The sequence below is a fragment of the Chenopodium album genome, chromosome 15 (genome assembly GCF_948465745.1).
Source record: "Chenopodium album chromosome 15, dcCheAlbu1.1, whole genome shotgun sequence".
Lineage (NCBI taxonomy): Eukaryota > Viridiplantae > Streptophyta > Magnoliopsida > Caryophyllales > Amaranthaceae > Chenopodium > Chenopodium album.
In genome coordinates this window covers 44,826,967-44,846,250 of record NC_137848.1, presented here as the reverse complement: position 1 = coordinate 44,846,250, position 19,284 = coordinate 44,826,967, and the positions used below count along the sequence as shown (strand labels likewise).

The 19,284-nt window shown below is 29.1% G+C and overlaps 1 protein-coding gene across 1 annotated transcript in view; it reads left to right on the top strand.

Moving 5' to 3' along the window:
- Window positions 1–13,981: 13,981 nt before the first annotated feature.
- LOC145582317 (uncharacterized) overlaps window positions 13,982–19,284 on the top strand; it is a 5,489-nt gene continuing 186 nt past the window's right edge. The window contains exons 1-7 of the mRNA XM_081639322.1: window positions 13,982–14,118; window positions 14,215–14,276; window positions 15,711–16,623; window positions 16,723–16,962; window positions 17,990–18,700; window positions 18,905–19,060; window positions 19,279–19,284. The exon at window positions 19,279–19,284 is cut by the window's right edge and continues 186 nt beyond it. Of these exons, the coding sequence (XP_081495448.1) occupies window positions 14,236–14,276; window positions 15,711–16,623; window positions 16,723–16,962; window positions 17,990–18,700; window positions 18,905–18,988 (1,989 nt within the window). The 5' untranslated portion in view covers window positions 13,982–14,118; window positions 14,215–14,235 and the 3' untranslated portion in view covers window positions 18,989–19,060; window positions 19,279–19,284. The remainder of the gene's footprint in view (window positions 14,119–14,214; window positions 14,277–15,710; window positions 16,624–16,722; window positions 16,963–17,989; window positions 18,701–18,904; window positions 19,061–19,278) is intronic.

Below are 19,284 nucleotides of genomic sequence, written 5' to 3'. Positions count from 1 at the left end.
AAAGAACATGTTATTTCACTTCTAATATTCAAAAGTATACAACAATTTTTCAATCCTTGAGACCAATCTTGTGCATCCTTAAAACATATTGAAATAAACGTGCGAAAAGGGATTCTCTATTTTCATTGCTTGTGTAACTTGTGAACTCCGATTAGGAGAGTCTAAAATGGTATGACAACTTTTTTATTTTTTTGGTGTTCCACCCGCTTCATCCTTTGGCTAATCCAGATTCGGGGATCAGTTTTGGGTGATTCGGTTTCAGTCCTCTTCCGATTGTTGTTGCGAGGGATCGAACACAAGTCATCTCTACCAAATGTAGTCCCAATCACCACTACACCAACAGTCAATTAGTGTAGTATGACAACTTTGATCCTTTATAATTATGGTGTAACAATAAATTTTGTATAGATTGACGCACTATGAATCCATAAGGCATCGATAGTGGTAGACTATGACTCATTGATGGCACCTCCGGTGGGGAAATTATGTTAATTTTTTTTAATTTTTACAATTAGTGTATAGACTCTATAGGAGGTTGTCCCCATTGATATCCTATATAAACATTGTTTGTTAATATAGTGGCATTCTTGTAAATAATAGTACTTCTCTCTCTCCCACTCCCATGGCCACTCAATTGTGTCTCTCCTCCCCTTCCATGACTACTATTTCTTCTCTTTCCTCCCCTCCTATGGCCTTGCTGACCATCCGACCACCATTGCAGTCTAAACAGGTCAAGACATCATAGTAGGACATATGTCAAGTGGGCCCATACTAACCCCTTAGGGAAAGGGTGGTGCTCGCGAAGGTGCGACAAACGTCTAGTGGTACTAATGATTGTGCAGTGGTCGGTCGATTGGTGGTCGTATGGCGGTCGAATGGTCATGCTAGTGGTCGTACGATGGTCGAATGATGGTGTTAGTGGTGGTGCGGCAGTAGAAGGTGGTGCCAGGTGGGTGGTTTAGTGGTGATAGAGGAGAGAGAGAGAGGGGTGTTTGCTTAAGAATTTACCAAAAAAAACCCTTGATATTAACAAATCATGTTCATATAAGATATCAACTTGTATTTCCTCGACTCTATTAATCATCAATAACTATATATTAAAAGACATACCAGCAATGATACATGTCATCTCCTAGTGTTTTTTTTTTTTTTTTTTTTTTTTTTTTTTTTTTTTTTTTTTAAAAAAAAAAAAAATAAAATAAAATTTTATTAAAGAAACCAATGTTATACATAAATAATTCCTTTATCTTATATGATATTATTACTTAAAATAAAAAAGATTTGATGTATCTTTAACACAAATATCTATATAGCTATTTAAAAAATTTCTTAACATAATTTTGATCATTTATATAACATATATTTCGTAATCCTTTATTTTGATCAAAATTTGTCAACTATATTTTTAGATTTTTTTAATTTATAAAAAAGCTAATTATAATGATAGTTTAATAATAATTATTTTAAATTATTGTGCATGGCACGGAAATTAACCTAGTAGTCCTATAGAGTCGTGCCAAATTGCCAATTTTTCCATAAAAAGTTATAATTTTTGTAAAATTTGACAAAAGCAACCTCCAATATAATCGTTATTTATTAAACCAACGTGTATTTTGGAAAAACATCCATTTCACTCGAATTCTATTCTTATACTTCGTATGTAGTAATCATTGGGGATCGATTCAACACCGAAATAATTGTCTAAGGTCCTAAGAAATTTGTTTCTATCATGAACAATTCCCTCAAAACGTTTTTCATGAATGGAAAGGCAATTTATGAAAAATTGAAATTTACTAACCGACCCATCATAAATTGTCTATAATCGGTCATTTTAGTGAAAGGGCAGTAGTATGTGTTGCCATTTTCATCAACCTATACCGACACATAATAAGCAAAGAAAAAAAAAAAAAAAGAAAGAAAGAAAAAAAAAAGGGATAAAGTTGATAAAGTGATTGAGGCATTAAACATATCAAGAATTGATGAAAGTCAAATACTTTTTTAAAGGTTTGATTAATATTTGGTGCGTTGGTGTCATGTAGATTGAAATGCAACATATTTATTTAAAATTTTCTACGAGTAGCACTATTGTTGTTATTATTATTATTATTATAGAAATAGTGTTGACTTTAATTAATTAAATAAGAAACTTTTCACTATAGTTTCATATAGTTGCCGTTTTTTACGTTACTTTTGAATATATCAAAACTGCAATACTATCATGCAAGGCATGCTCATCATTCATCTTGCCCAAGATGTGACAATTTGTACCGGTGGCTAGCTCATCCGGCCCTTTTAATAAAAATAATTTAATAAATTTTTTTAGTTTGTTAAATCTAATCTAATATTATATAAATAAAGTAGGTATTTTTGCATAGCATTTGGAGCGCCACGTAAGAAATACAATTATTTAGACCAATAAGAAAAAAAGAATTGTATTTTATTTTTAAATTAAAAAATTATATCACCATCTAGATAAAATTAACGAATTAGATTTGATAAATCTAAAATTTTAAAACCCACGAATAAAATTATTTTATAAATTAATGGTAAAAAAATAAAAAAAATATATATAGAAAAATAGAAATTTATTAGATCAATAATACTAATATGACAAGTCCAAACAAAATATATGAAAAAAATAAATCTCAAGAAAGATTAATTAATTAATGAAAATCATATCTGAAATAATATTATATTTAAATGATAAACGTTTACAATAAAATTTGATACCTACTATTATAAGATAAATTGATAGTAATTATGATAAGAAATAAAAATTATTTCTTAATTATAATTAAATTAAAATTTATGATACCTACCCTCATAAATTGATACATTATACAACACCAGAAAAATTTTGTATCAATACAAAACTAATTAAAGCGAATTTTGTGTTAGTAATTTTGTGTCAATGGCTAGGTATTTTAAAAATTATGTTAAGATCTTAGTTTAATTTTAAAATTCATGTAATTCGTGTTTAAAATTATATTTGTAATTATTGCTTACATTGGGTTTATTTGGGATATATGTTTATGTTTTTTTTACTTATTGCTTACATTGTGTTTATTTGGGATATATGTTTATGTTTTGTTTACTCAATTTTGTTTGTTTTTACATGCAGATCTAATTTAATCAGAGTTAAATATGAGCAAAATGATTAGATATTCAATGTAAGAGTTATAGTTTATGAATTGAAAGAACAGGTCGATGGAACGATCATAATCTCACTTTCACTTAAAAATAATATGTATGTTGTCTTTATTTTTCCAAAAGTTTTAGCCTTTGACAATTATTATTTTAAAATATTAACTTGACTAAAATTAATCGTATAAAATTCAAATTTTAAAAACTCTATCAATCTTAGAAAACTCATATGTTATGAGATAATAATATATGAAAAGGGTTACAATGAAATATATATATATTAAAAATAAAATAAAATAAATATTAAAATTACAAAATAAAAATTACGTTCAATTAAACCATGTTTAAAAAAAACATGTTCAAGATTTAAAACAATAATAATAATGAAATATGAAATTACAAAACCAGATAAAAAAACAATGTACAGTAATTAAAATAAAAAATAATTCAATTTAGGATTAGATAAAAAATAATATAAAAATATTTATAATAAAAGAAATATCCTTCTTATTATCTCGCACAAAAAATATCCGCTCATTTATTATTTATTTTACTAAAAAGATTAAGTATCATATTACAAAGTTTATCATATTCATTGATAAAAATTTATCACCACTCTAATTTCATTATTTTATTAAAATTAAATGTATATGAAAAGACTTATTGTATTTTATTTTAAAATTTTAATGCCACATAAATTAAACAACACAAATTAAATTATTTAATAAATTAATGGTAAAAAAATAAAGAAAAAAAATATAAGAAAAGATAAATTTATTAAATCATTATTACCGGTACAACAGAAAATATAAATCTCAAAAAAGATATTTTTTTATTAATTAATTTGTAATGAGATATTAAATGTTTTTATTTATAGTCTAATTAAGAACATACTGAATATTTTTTTATTTATGTATTGAACCGCCACATAAGCAAAGGTATTATTTAGACCAACTAAAAATTAGATTTACATTTTATTTTAGAATTAAAAAATTCACTTGCCACATAAGTGACGAATGAGATTTAAAATTTTTGCTAAATACTTCCACTATCCCAGTTTACTTGCAACATTTTTACTGGACACGCTTGCCGATGTACATGTTTGACCGTTGACATATTTTATTATATATTTAAATTAGTTATAAAAAACTTATATTAAGAAACTATACATTAAAATAGACCCAACAACATCTTACATGATTACATTGACTTTCATATAATAGCTAAAAAAATGGTCAAAGTGAGATGTGTGAATAGTGCAAAAAGTCAAACCGTTGCGAGTAATTTGGGACGGAGGAAGTAGGTAAAAACAACGAATAGTGATTTTTTAAGATTTAAATTACTTTAAAATAAAAAATTATCTTTTTTTTTTTTTTTTTGAAAGATGATCTTTTGATATTAGGATTTAAATAATAAAAAAAAACTATAAATTATACAAGTATTATATACAAACAGTTTAAAAAAATATTTGAAAAAAGAAAAAATATGTTCAATTTATTTATTTTTGTAAGTAAACGTTCAATCAAAATTCCTTTGTTTTAAAAAAAACATATTAAAATAAAAATAAAATTATTAATAATTAACCAATATTCTTATTATTTTTTTTTTGAAGACAACAATAATGTTCAATTTTTTTTTTAAAAAAAAAATTGAATAATAACGTTCAATTCATATCAATATTCTTCAAAAAAAAAAAAAAAAACCAATAATATTCAATTTTTATCTTATCTATCATCATGATTAGATTAAAAAATTTATAAGAGATTTATTTGCTACTCCACACACACACAATATATATATATATATATATATATATATAAGATAGGATGATATTAATGATTTGTATACGTCCTCTCAAAAATATAGTTTTTTTTTTCTATTGTAAATACTACACACGCACAACTATTCCACTACACTATATTGGAGCTTCAATTCATTAAAACTATATAATACCAAAATACAAACATGTGAATAATATTTATATACTCTTTTTTCATGGTGTGATTTATTTATTTATTTACTTATTTTTTAGGTCTAATTCGTTGATTATTAACAAAAAATATTGGAAAAAAATGTAAGTATATCAAGGAATTTTTATTCATTATTTTCTAAGATGTATATTTTGTTTTATTTTACCTAATCTAATTGTGTTACTTATCGTATAAAATTTTGTTTACAACAACTTAATTATAATTTTATACGTAGTATTATTTATTCTGAATTTGAAGGGATTATCTCCCTGCGCCAATTGAAGGAAATTTCGTCAAGCACTTATAAATCCAAAAGAGGAATGTGTGGATTGAAAAAGTAAGTCTGCAACTATAATGTTACAATAGAAGGAAAAAAAAAATAAAGATTGTAAGAGATGTCTCTAATTATTTTGATTTGTATATTATAGTTTTTGGTAGAATATATGTATTATTATTTTAAAAATCATTTTAGTAGTGTATACCTCTATTATTCAAGACTTATGAAAATGAAATTTCATTATAAGGATTTAATTTTATTCAATTCGATTAATTTCAGTAATGCAATATATTTTTCATTTAACTATTTAAAAATTTATAAAGTCATATCAGACAAAAAAACTAAAAAACTAAGAATAGTTATTAGAATTTAAATTTTATTATAAAAATATCTTTTAACATTATATTAAATATTTTATTCTAATATCTATCATATTATAATTTTTTTTTTACTATACATTCAATTTTCAAGATTATCTAAATCAACAAACAAAAAGAGAATCATAAAAAAAAAAAAAAAAAAAAGATATAAAAATTACTACTACAAACAAATACCACGTATTAAACAAATCAAAAAGTTTTGTTTTTTAATTGTATATATGATATTGATAATCATTTTTTCTTACTGGGGTCATCTGGTTTATATTGTGATTGGATGTTGCTAAATCTTAACCCAAATTAAAACACTCAATATAGTCGTATTTCATATGGAGTGCTTATTTTAACAAATTTTTCATACCCTTCTCTCCTATTCTCCTAAATGTTTATACATTAGATTTAGAATTTGTATATTTAATGATTATTGTTAATGGTTAGTAGCTTAGTTGGAAAATAAAATAATATTATATTTAGATTAGGTAATTAAAACAAAACACACATCTTAGAAAATAATGAATAATACTCAATTTTTTTGCTTACCATAAGAAAGCTTTGATATTTTAAGGTACCAAGAAAGATAAATTATGAGTTTATATGAATAACTCCTGCAAAATAATACGAGTATATTAATAAGGTTTTAACCATATGCTTTGAATGATATATCAACAATAATATCTTTCAAAAAAAAAAGGAAAAATATATAAACAACAATTTATAAAATAACATAGCAAATTTTGATGAATAACTCATGCAAACTAATACAAGTATATTAATAAGGTTTTAACCATATGCTTTGAATGATATATCAACAATAATATCTTTTAAAAAAAATATATCAACAATAATTTATAAAATAACATAGCAAATTTTGAGTGATCTATCTGCATTAATTTATAAGATATATTTTGAGTGATATATTAACATTATGTTATTATAAGATAACTATTCTTGAAAAAAAAAAGTATAAGATAATACATAGAGTATTATGATAATTAATTATTACAAATAATAATTATAAAATATTCAATGTTAATTTGATTATAAATAAGACCCGTGCATCGCACGGGCTTTTACCTAGTTATATACATATTTATAGAAAAAAAATACAAAGAAAGTGTATTGGACTCTTAGTGTTTATTAACTACAATAACTATTTTTTTTAATATATATATTTTATCATCAGTGACTTATTATATAAGGTCTTTCATAATTTTCACTAACATATGTCACAATTTCAATTTCTTAAAAAAATTTCTTTATCATTTGTGATCAAGAAATTTTTAAGACAACTTAATCAAAACAATCGTAACATAAATAAATAAATAATAAAAAGATTACTAAGTGTTTATAATAATTAAAACAAAGTTCTAAAATAATAAAATAAGAATTAAGATTTTAAGCCCGTTAGCCAGCGGACAAGCACGTCCCATTTAATAGGGCGGGTATGGACAAATTGTCAAGCCGGGATAAAAGGGATTGAGTTTGCTAGATTAAGCCCGTTGGACAAAGTATGAACTATAAGCCCGACCTATTTCCCGCCCAAGCCCGTAAATGATCACCTCTAATATCTCGATTATATTTTCCCTTTTGGATCAGAATGAATCAAATCCATTCACATATCCAATAGACTAATACTAAGTACATTACCCTTCATGTGTACTATTATCTTGATTAACATGATGAAACATACTCTATTCGTCTCATAATGTAGACACAAAATTTTTAAAATATTAGGTTTACAATAAATGTTTACTATCAGTTGTAAATTTGCCCTAAAATAATCAAAAGCTACCCGAACAAAAATAAAAATTACCCTAGTGTAAATAAAATTGTCTATTTAATACATAGAGACCACACCAACTTTCATATGTGGTTGCAGGGGTTACTTCGTCTATGTTATAGGGGTTATTTAACTACAACAGGATTTACTCGGTCAGTGTTATAGGGTTACTTTGTTCGATGTACAAGCGGCCACGTGGTGTGGTCAACCGTACACAAAGTGTGTTGTATTCTCCAAATGTCTAATGGGGACCGTGTAACTTTATTGGAGACCATATATTTAAGAAAAAAACACACACAAAGTACAAACTTTTATGTACACCCGATTTACATTAATATCATTAGTGTACATAATAGTACACATTTTTAGGGTAATTAAAAACTTTTAACTTTTGTATGATAACTCTAATGATGATATGATTTTAATTTAATAAACATTGATATATGTTTTATAAAGGTGATGTAGTTACTTTCACTCACCAACATTTGATTTTTACACATTTTTAGAAATTAACTTTATCATTAAGCATTGATCACGTTCATTACATTGGAGTAACTTTTATTCATAGTAGGGTAACTTTTATTTGTTTTGGGGTAACTTTTGATCATATTAGAGTTTAATTAATACTATTATTATTCCAAAGATAAACTACATACATTCTGAGGTTATTTTTGATAATCATTCGAGTTTCTTAAAATTACAATAATTTTGCTGCCAAACATGGTTTAATATTGAAATCCGTCCTATTATTTGAGAATAAAATTATATGCATAGTTTATATAATAAAAATATATGCACCTTTTATAAAATAATACTATATGCACCTTATATATTCCAGAATCAAATATTGTATCTGCTATCATAATGATTACACTAAGATAAATCCATTCAATAAGTTAACTAAATAAAAATGATATAAATAGCAAGAATATCCCAAAAGATCAATTTGTAATATTATAATTTCTATAAATCAAGTTCAACAAAAGAAATTATGTATATTTATGTCTAAAAAATTAATATTGATTTTGTTAGACTTATAGATAGATGGAATCTTAATATCACAATAAGGTTTAATTGATATATATAGGGTTGGAAAAATGAGCGGAATTTTTTTTTTAACTATAGAGCGACACGTGTCAAGTTACAATTTGAGTGCCCTCTGTTTTAGTATAATAATAGATAGATAGATAGATTTCATTCAGATTTACACATTTACTCCTTTTGTCTCAGTTTAATACGCTTATTTTTTTTCATTAGTCCTAATTAAGTTTGTCCTCATTTAGGTTTTGGCAAGTACCTACTATTTCTTTGATAAGGAATAGTTCTTTGTTCTCACCACTGTAAGGTGTAAGGTCAAACACTCTTTCTCATTCAATAAAAAAAGTACTTCACTAATTTCCATTACATCTTTTTTTAATAAAATACAAGTAACACAATTGATAATCACAATTCTATACTGTACCTAAAACTGCGTGCTTTAATAAGCGGGTAAACTAAATTGAGATGAAGGAAGATGTACACAAACCAAGCTACATTGTGTTACACTTTGCATTGGCCCATTAGCTTGTGACCTGGCTAGCCTAAGTTCGCCAACATTATTATAAAACTTTGTGGAAAATAGTCCCATATTTACAATTTCATGTAAAATTTCGAATATCCCAATTTGTCACAAGTGAGCTACGTATTGTACCAATTACTAGCATATTGTTTTAATTATGCTAATGAATGATCCAATATACTACATCCGATTTCTTTTAGTTGCAACTTTGAGGTATTATTTGAGAGATATAAAATATTTCAAAGTTACAACTAAAAAAAATCGAAGGTAGTATATAATATTCCTTCCAAAAAATATAGGCTATGAATACTTGCAAATGGGCTGATCGACAGACGTAATTAGGTCTGCATTCATGGGTAGACTGGTTCAAGTTGTAGCAAACAACCAAACACACAAAACGTACGGATGCGTTGAGAGTTGTGGACCATGACCAAGTGACACCAACTACTTTTCTTTTTTTTAGCTTTATCAATCGCATACATCTATCTCACTTGACTAGGCATATTCTTGTCAAAAAAAAAATGTAAGTTTCTTCAAATTGTTTTTATGGTCCACAAAATACATACGTCCAAGACATAAACTATATTTTTGACCAAATTTGTATTTTTTGTTCATGCAAACATACATATATATACAAAGTATGGTGTGCTAGGATCCCGAGTTTGTGGAGTCAATAGTCTCAATCTCTCAATACAATATATTACAAACATTTGCGGCTGCTTGGCCATTTGATTGCATTAATTAGAAGAAAATTCTACTACGTACATATATAAACAAAGCATTATTAAGGAATATTATCCATAATTATACAAATTGTTTTTTTTTTTTTTGGGTTTGAAAACAATTTAGTAAGAATATTAATTAAAGTTAGGAAATAGACCATTCTTCTCTCAAATTAAATGTGTTTGGTGACAAACCATGAAGAAAAAACACATCAAAATAAGTAACATCTCCCCATGAAATAACCCTTGAGTCATGGGGGAATAGAGTGACCAACTAATATAAATTATTTGTAATTAATTTGAATTGTGGAAGTATAGCGAAGTAGTATGCTAAGCATTCAATACAAATGATAAATATAGTCTTCCAAAAAAAAAAAAAATGATAGATATAGCAATCTGAACTAGGTCTCTCCGTTTAATCCCGTGTGATGTAGAGAAAACTTCAATGGTATCATCATAGTAATCAGTGAAGAGGACATTGGTTTAACGTATTACATAATCTCTTTTATCAAAGTTTCAAGGTAAGCGAACTAGAAAATCTATGGAAAAAGACCTCATTCTATTTAGTTTTAAGGTTTTTTTTCTTCATTTGTATTTTTTATACTTCAATTTGTATTGAGATTCAGGGCACACAAACCATCAATCTTTAATAGTTCAATGAATGATCTATTAAAAATATCGAGACTTTTTTAAAATTAAACACATTGTCATGTATTAGCTTAGTTGGAGAGAAATTAAAGCACACACAAAAATAAAAAAGAAAAAAAAACACTAATGACTTTACCTAGTTATCTAGAATTGCAGAGACGATGCTCTAGAATTTGCCTTAATGTATTCTTTACACAACCATCATTTTGCCTAATAACCAATACATGATATAAAATAAAATTGAAGCTCTTCAGACCGCCTTATATTAAAAATGCGCTTTTAAAAACACATTTTACATATGTGGCTTCGTTTGTTTTGATAGAAAACATTTTTCAAGAAAATAATTTTTTTTTTTTTTAATTTTTCCATTTTTCATTGTTTGCTTGGTTAGTAAAGGATGGATTTATTTATTTATTTTTTTTTTCAAATGTGAAAAATTGTTCTCCCAAGAGTGGAGAATATTTTCATTTTCAAAAGAAAGTATGCCACATTCTCTTTCCTACCCTTTATTATCTTACATTCCTCACCTCTTCTCCCTTCTACTCCTAATTTTCCCCTTCCTCTATAATTTTTCTTGTAAGGAAACAAACATAAGAAAACTATTTTAACAAGTGTGTTTCCCCTTAACATTATTTTTCATCATAGAGAATCTCTTAGGGAATCGGGTGGTGTTGTGCAATGTTTGATTAATGCGAACAAATCAATGAAATAATAAGAACGAGAAAAACAATAAAGAAGATAAACAAAAAAAATAAGGATTTACGTGGTTCGGTCAAGTTAGACACACATTCATAAGTGGGGATTCGAGAGCTTGTTCATTATAATGGAGAAAGAACGAGAGAATAATAAAATGAGTCCTAAATCTTAGTGAGTGACTAAAAAGATGTGATCTAATTGATCACCTAAAAGTTCATGTAATAACATAAGAAAACCCTAATAAAACCCTAAAGTATTCTCCAAGTAAAATGAACTCAAATAGTTGTCATGTGGAGAATACCAAATTAGAAAACTATTCCACAAGAGTTATGCACAAGGACGGGATTATCGAGCTAGCTCAGCCAGCCGCAAGCTCCATATATAAGACCGAGCTATAGCTCACTCGCCTAGAGCTATAAGTTGCTACTGCTATATGTTGATGCATGAGCTATAGTTCATATCATCCCTTGTCGCAACTTTGTTGCCTATGCACCACTCCCTTGAGCTACCTAGTGAGTTATAGCTCATTATTATGAAATACTGATTCAAGACATATTCTAACAGAATCATTTTCAAAAATTATTTTCACTCAAAAATAAAATAAGTTAATTCATTATAGTAGAAAAAAGGAATATTTCGTACTACTAATTTAATTTAATAGCGAATGAAAATCGAATGATGGTATGAAAGTATGAAACACAATGTTGAGATATGTGGCGTTGTAGGATGCAAGTAATGCACGTTATCGATCTAGGATGAAAGAAAGACATAACACAAAAAAGTACATAAGGATACAGCTATACTTTTACAGGATGCCCATTGTCGTGCAACCCAACTGCACATAATATGGGGAACAACTAAGTCAATCATTTTTTTTTAATCAATTAAATAATTATTTATTTTTAATTAATTAGTTAGTTAATTAATTCTCCCTTCGGTGCTCCCCTTATTCTGTTGGTTGGTTGGTTGGTTGGATTGTTTGGAAATTTTGGCTCATGTATAAGGTAACCCGTGATAATCAATTATGCTACCCACATCACTGTTTTTAAACATGGTTAGACATTTTAGTAGTTAATCAAATGTCATGAAAATCAAACCAAAATGTTTTAACGTTTACTACTCATATATCTGGTATTAACCATCTATACTATATATTAAAAAGCGTTTGTAAATCCGATTTTTACTCTATGTCTAAAAATATGATTTAGTAATTATTACTATATAAGCATCTTGGCATAGAAATCGAAGCCCTGGTCCAAACTCGAAATTAACCCAAACATTTAACATTTTTTCTGGATAACCCGACTTGAATGATCCAATGAAAATATCTCGTGGAAGACCCGTGTGGATTAAATGGTCACGTAAGGAAAGACCTTAGTACAACAAGATCTCCCAATCAACACCTCACGTGCATATCCGTCGGTTACATTTATCAGATTTTGTTTGGATTGTCATTAATATATAAATCATGCACTTCTTCATTCGCCGGCTATGTTTCATGTTTGATGTTTTAGTTGTTTTGTTGTCCCTTTTGATCTTATTTCTCCTTCAATCATTAGGTCTACAACAACTTTTTGGTGCATCAAGCACACAGTGTGACAAGAATTATCCGAGTTATTTTGTTAGGGGTTATTCAAGTTATTCAGTCAGGGGTTACTCAGTCAAGGGTTACTTGAGGGGTTCGGCCATGGGTTACTCGAGGGGTGCACTCGGTCAAGGGTTACTTGGTCAGTGGTTATTCGAGTTACTCGGTCAAGGATTACTCGAGTTACTCGATTAGGGGTTACTCTAGTGATTATTCGGTCATAGGTTACTCGAGTTACTCGGTTAAGGGTTATTTAAGGATTTCGGTTAGGGGTCACTCGAGTAATTCGGTCAGAGGTTGCTTAAGGAGTTCGGTCAGGGATTACTCGGTCAGGGGTTACTTGAGGGGTTACTCGGTCAGGGGTTACTTGAGGGGTTCGGTCATGGATTACTTGAGGGGTTACTCGATCAAGGTTTACTTGAGGGGTTACTCGGCCAGGAGTAACTTAAGTAACCCCTGACCGAGTAACTTGAATAACCCCGACAACTTGACTAACCCCTGACTAAGTAACTCGAGTAACTCCGGCAACTCGAGTAATCCCTGACTGAGAAACTCGAGTAACTCCGGCAACTCGAGTAACCCCTGCCGCACAGTACAGCAGGCCACATACAAAATTGTATTATTATTATTTTTTTTTTTTTTTGTAAGAAATTATTATTAGGTCTATTAAAAGATCAATTTAATAAAAAGTATAAGCTGATAGTTAGTGCTTCTGATTGATTTTTACTTATACCTATCCTTTAATAATACACAAGACTCGAATTTGAATATATCGGCCAAAAAGGAGGTTGAAAGGATCGAAATTTACCTTGAAAGTCGAAATTAGAAGATAATTTGTGTCCAAAGGATGTCATGTGATGTGATAACATTTACAAAAATTGGAGGATTCAAGTAAATTGAATGTGATTAAAATTGGAGTGACCTATCATAAGGCTCATTTCAAAATATGTTATTATCAAAACATAAGCTAATAACATGGACTGATCAATCTTAAGCCTCATTTCAAAATGTAGATAAGTTATGAGATATGATAAAATCTGCATACAAATATATATATATATATAGTGAGAACACCTCTCTTATATGAGAACACTTCATATGTGAGAATAATTTATAACCATTGGATTAAACAAGATCCAACGCTTCATATCTACCCCGGTCAAAATAATGGCAATATTATAAATTTTAGATTGTATATAAGAAAAATGAAAAAAAAATGTCAAGCTTTTTCTCTCTCTAGATATTGAATTAGGTCTTCCCTTTCTCTCTCTTCTTTCCCCAAAAAATTCTTCACGAACACTGGGTTGATCTTAATGCTAATATATCTTTGAATTTCGACTTCAATCTACAACTATTGTTAGGTATTTGCTGTTTTCATTATTTTTTCTTTGATATTTGGCTTCAATGTTCTAATTTTTGTATTGAATAAGGTTTTTGTGATTTTGTTGAAACCCTAGAAATCGCGAATTCTTCATCAAATGGATTCAATCGAAGCTATTGCTACTTATGAACGAAGGATGTAAGTATCAATTTAAGTAGCATATTACTTTGTTTTACTTTGTAAGGCATTTTACTTTGTTTTTTATGTGAATTTTGGCGGTATCAATTTAAATTGAAGGATAATTTAAATAGTTTTCTGCTCTTGAATCTGTTAGTTTACTGGAATCTGATTGTTTATTTTGGGATGTTTACTTATTGGATTTAATGGATCAATAATATGATTATGATGTATTTCTCTCTCTTCTTCATTATCATCATTGTTTATTATTTGCAATAGTATTCTTGATGTTTGATTTTTTGCAAATTTAGAAATCATTTTTAGATGCTCATAACCTGTTTGATAAAATGCCAAGCTGAAATTTAACTGCATGTTCCGTGCATAACTTGGCTTAGCATCAATTGAATAGTTGAAGTTATTTTGAATGTATCTAAGAGGATAACAACTATAGATAACAAGGAATAACCTTCTATATGTTTCTATTGCTTGAAAACAAGCCTCTAACATAAAGAAAGATTTAATTTCTAGCTAACTATATCACACATTGCTTGCTTCATCAAGAAACCCTCGCACCCAAATCTCAGCAGGGCAGCAGCCTCGGCAGGGCATCAGCAGCTGCAGGCTTGCCAGGCCACCTGCAGCAGCAGCCTTGCCAGGCCACCTGCAGCAGCAACTTGGCAAGGCAGCAGCAGCTTCGGTTTACTGCTTCAGTTTCAAAATCATAGGGGATATTTGATTTTAATGGGACAAAGCTTGTTAATTGCTAGATTTATTGAAGCTAAGATATGTATTGAGTCATGTTGGATATTGATCATTTACATGATACAAGTATACAAGAGTTGACCCTTAAAGTTAATTAAGTTTTATTAATGTACGAATTATTAAACCGAGGAAGTACTATTTAAGGAAAGTGGATTGGAAAAAAGACCTGAAATGGATACAATTACAGTGATTATAGGATTGAGAGTGTTTCGTATCTTAAAGTAAATGTGCAATCTCCTACTCTCCCTCGTAATATTATTTTGATTAATTGGTCTAATTTGCATGGATGAATTGTTAATATATTGTTGTCCTGCAGTCATGATAAAGTTCATGCTCAGTCTTAAATTTTCAAGTAGCTTTTAGAGTTGGGACTTGCTTAAAAAATCAACAAAAAGAAAAAGGTGTTTGATGAAGTAGTTTTGTAGGGTAGCTGGTAGAGGTGAGTAAGTGTTCTGGAATAGACAAATAGCGTTAATTTATTATTTTTGTGGGCAGAGTTAGCTTTTAGAGAAAAGCACCGTCTTTTGGTTGATATAGAGTGAACTATATTTGGCTAATCACCTGAAAAAGTTAAAAATTTATGGGAGTTAACTTGATGAGAAGTTCACATTTATTATTACACATATGTTCTGTTCTAAATATTTTTCCCTTGTGTTCTAACCTTTATCTATTTTATATGTCTATGACTTGCAGTGATAATTTTGATAATCTTGTTGGTGATGATGCTGCTACAACCTCTAATCAGTCTGCTACAACATCTTCTGGAAATGCAAACAAGAGTACTGAAGTAGATAATAAAGGAGGTGATCCAATTGAGGGAAAACTTAAAGTTAGAGCTAAAGATGTTCCGAAAAACAAAGCAATGAAGAAAGAACCAAAGAAGGAAGACAAAGGGAAAAAAAGGAAAAGAAAGGTTTATGAGAGTGATTCTGATGATGATATTGAAGTTGTTCATGTAGATCAAATGGAATGTAGAGCATTAAATCAACGAATTACTCCCAAGAATTTTATGAACATCGTGGTTAAAGATTTTCCAAAATCTCATAAGGCAGCTATTAGAAAAATTGGCTTTGGAGGTTTCTTAGATTTGGATTTAGATTTACATAAATCCGTGTTTTGTTCTAAGCTTGTGTCGAGTTTTGACTGTGATAGGGTGTCTTTAGTTCTTGAGAGGAACCAAGAGATTGAAATTACACTCGTAGACATACATTTGGTTTATGGTTTGCCGATGGGAGGAGAAATTATTAAAGATCCTCGACAAGAGAAGGATGAAGAATGGGTTGAGTTTATTAGACGATGGAGATCTTGTTTTGGGATAAGTGGTGGAAGTCCATCAAACTCTGTGATTATTAATCGGATTGAAGAGTTAAAGAAGGAACCTGTTTGTGATGAATTCATTTGGCATTTTGTAGTTTCTGTTGTCAATTGTTGTATGAAATCCACAGCCAACCCAACCTTAAATTACAAGTTTTTGTATAGTTGCATGGATATAAAGAAGATCGAATGTTTGGATTGGTGTGAATATGTGTATAGGAGTTTAAAGTCATCTGTAATTGAATGGCAAGGTGGTTCAGCTTACTTCGCTGGTCCATTGCCTTTCTTGATGGTAATTTCTTTTTTTAATACATTGTACATTTTTATATTATTTTGTCATTTTCTAAATTTGTCCTTGTTTAACGCATTTTTTTTTGTATATTTGTATTAGATATGCTATTTTGATCGCTTGGAAAGGTCCAAAATAAGCAATCCAAGGCAATTCCCACTCCTTTCTGTTTGGAAGAAAGATTTGATCAAGGAACGGATGAAATTGGAAATGAAAAGAGGATTTGGAAAGGGACATGTACTTGATACAATGGAAGTTGATAGGTTTGATAACAATGTATCACAAGTGGCTGGAGATCCCGAACTTGGTGGAAGTGATGTTAGTGGTTCTAATGAAATGCTGGTATGTATTATAGTTAGTTATATGTTCTAAATATTTAGTTATTTGTTCTAAATACATACCCACATGTTCTAAATATTCAGTATTTAGAAAAGTTGTTAGTGGTCTGTTAGGAAAATTAATCCTTATATTTTCATACTTAATCCTGCTTCTTTTTAAGATTTATTAACTATACATAATTTTTAAGTATTACTCGTATGTACTATGTGATTGAAATAGCATGTTTCAGGTAAAGGTTGAAGGTTTATCTGAAAGTTTTGATAGTGTTACATTAATATCGATTTGTATTTGCTACATGCATGTTGTTAATGTGATTGTTGAGGGGGGAATGTTGAACTGTGGACTGTCTCTTAGAGTCTCAGAAAATATTTTAAAAGTTGTTATCTGCATGAGTGCATATGGCTTGGTGAACTGTTTTTGTTGGATCGATGCTCGTGAATGATGTTTTTGTTAAACATTTTTAAAGATTGTCTATAGAGAAATAGCAGTAGCAGAGGAGCAGTATCTGCTCAAAACAGAGTTTTTATGCTTCTTTTGGCAGTGTTGTTGGCCATACATCTTTGACTTTTGAGTTCAATAATCTGAAATAAGGGTGAAAAAATGCTCTCTTGTGTTAGTGGTCACTGAATCAGATTTCATCGATCCAATTTGTTATCACGGTACAGATTTAGATGACTCATATAAAGCAAATTCAGTGAAATGGTTGATAAGCAATTCAATTGCACATTTTCATAAGAATGGATAAGCCGTCTCTTAAGGCATTATTTAGCAAAATAGTAGAGTAAAAACATGAGTAATTTCCTATCAGTGTCATACTACTCAAATCTTCTTTCTTTCTTCAACAGTAGTCTGTGTTGGAAAACTTTTGGCTTAGACTTATTATAGTTAGTTATATGTTCTAAATATTTAGTTATTTGTTCTAAATATATACCCACATGTTCTAAATATTTAGCCATATGTTCTAAACTTAAATCAGATGCTTTACATGGTTATTCAATTGTTCTAAATTTATATAACTTTTTTTTGTTAGGAATTCCTTCAAAAATTCGGCACATTGGCTAAGAAGCTTGCTGAGAATTTAAGTGTGATGCATGCCATGTTGAATAAGGTGAATGAAATATTTGCTAAAGAAGAAGCATCTTATATGAACACATTTATTCAGAATATTTGGAATAAGTATTCCATGAGAAAGGAAGAAAAACAAAAGGACAACCCCTCCATTCTAAGTCAAGACAAGCATTTGTTTGACAAACCAACTTTCATCAAGGAGTTAGATGATGTTATGAAAAGATCATGGGAAAAGTTCAAAGGGAAGAAAAAGACACCTTTTGAGATGATTCCTCCGAGTTTTGATTTGTTTTCTCATTCTCAGTCACCTACTCCTCCTCCCCCTCCTCCTTCTCCTCCTCCTCAAACTCATGGGCCTTCTCCCCCTCTTCCTCCTCCTCCTCCTCCTCCTCAATCTCAAGGGCCTTCTCCTCCTCTTCCTCCTCCCCAAACTCAAGGGCCTTCTCCTCCTTTTCCTCCTCCTCCTTTTCCTCCTCCTCCTCCTCAAACTCAAGGGATTCCTCCTCCTCAAACTCAAGGGATTCCTCCTCCTCAAACTCAAGGGCCTTCCACTTCAATTTTAGTAGGAGCATGCTCAGGTGCTAAAGTCCAACAATATATTCATGAAGAGAAGAACAATATTCAAGCAAATGAAGAGAAGAACAAGAACAATGATGACAGAGAAGATGGATGGGTAATGTAGTTATGTTTAGGGACACTATTAATTATTGATGAATTAATATTTTATTTTTTAAGAACACTAATTATTAGTCTGTTTTTTTTTTTTTTTGGGCACTAATTATATATATATACATTTATAATTTTAGAACTTGTGGTATATTTTTTTGAAATGTTATGCTCATTAAATATTTGTATATCTTCACCTATATATTTATAGGAAAGAAAATGTAGAAAAAAGGATGAAAAGATGTCCCGAAAACCTTCCAAACTGTATTCGTTCACCTTTTATGGTTCAGTATGACAACATATTCAAAAAGGTCGATGGACACAAGAAGAGAATGGCAGAGTATGCATTTGCCCATGGATTACCTAAGTAAGTTCTAAATAATTAGTCATGTGTTTTGATTTATTACTCATATGTTCTAACTTAATATTCACATGTTCTAACTTAGTATTCACATGTTCTAACTTAGTATTTATATGTTCTATCTAAATTAGTATTTATATATTATAAGGTTTAATCTAATATTATAACATTTGTTTGATAACATTGTTATATGATGATGATGCTATTTGTTTTTATGTTTGTAGTGAGAT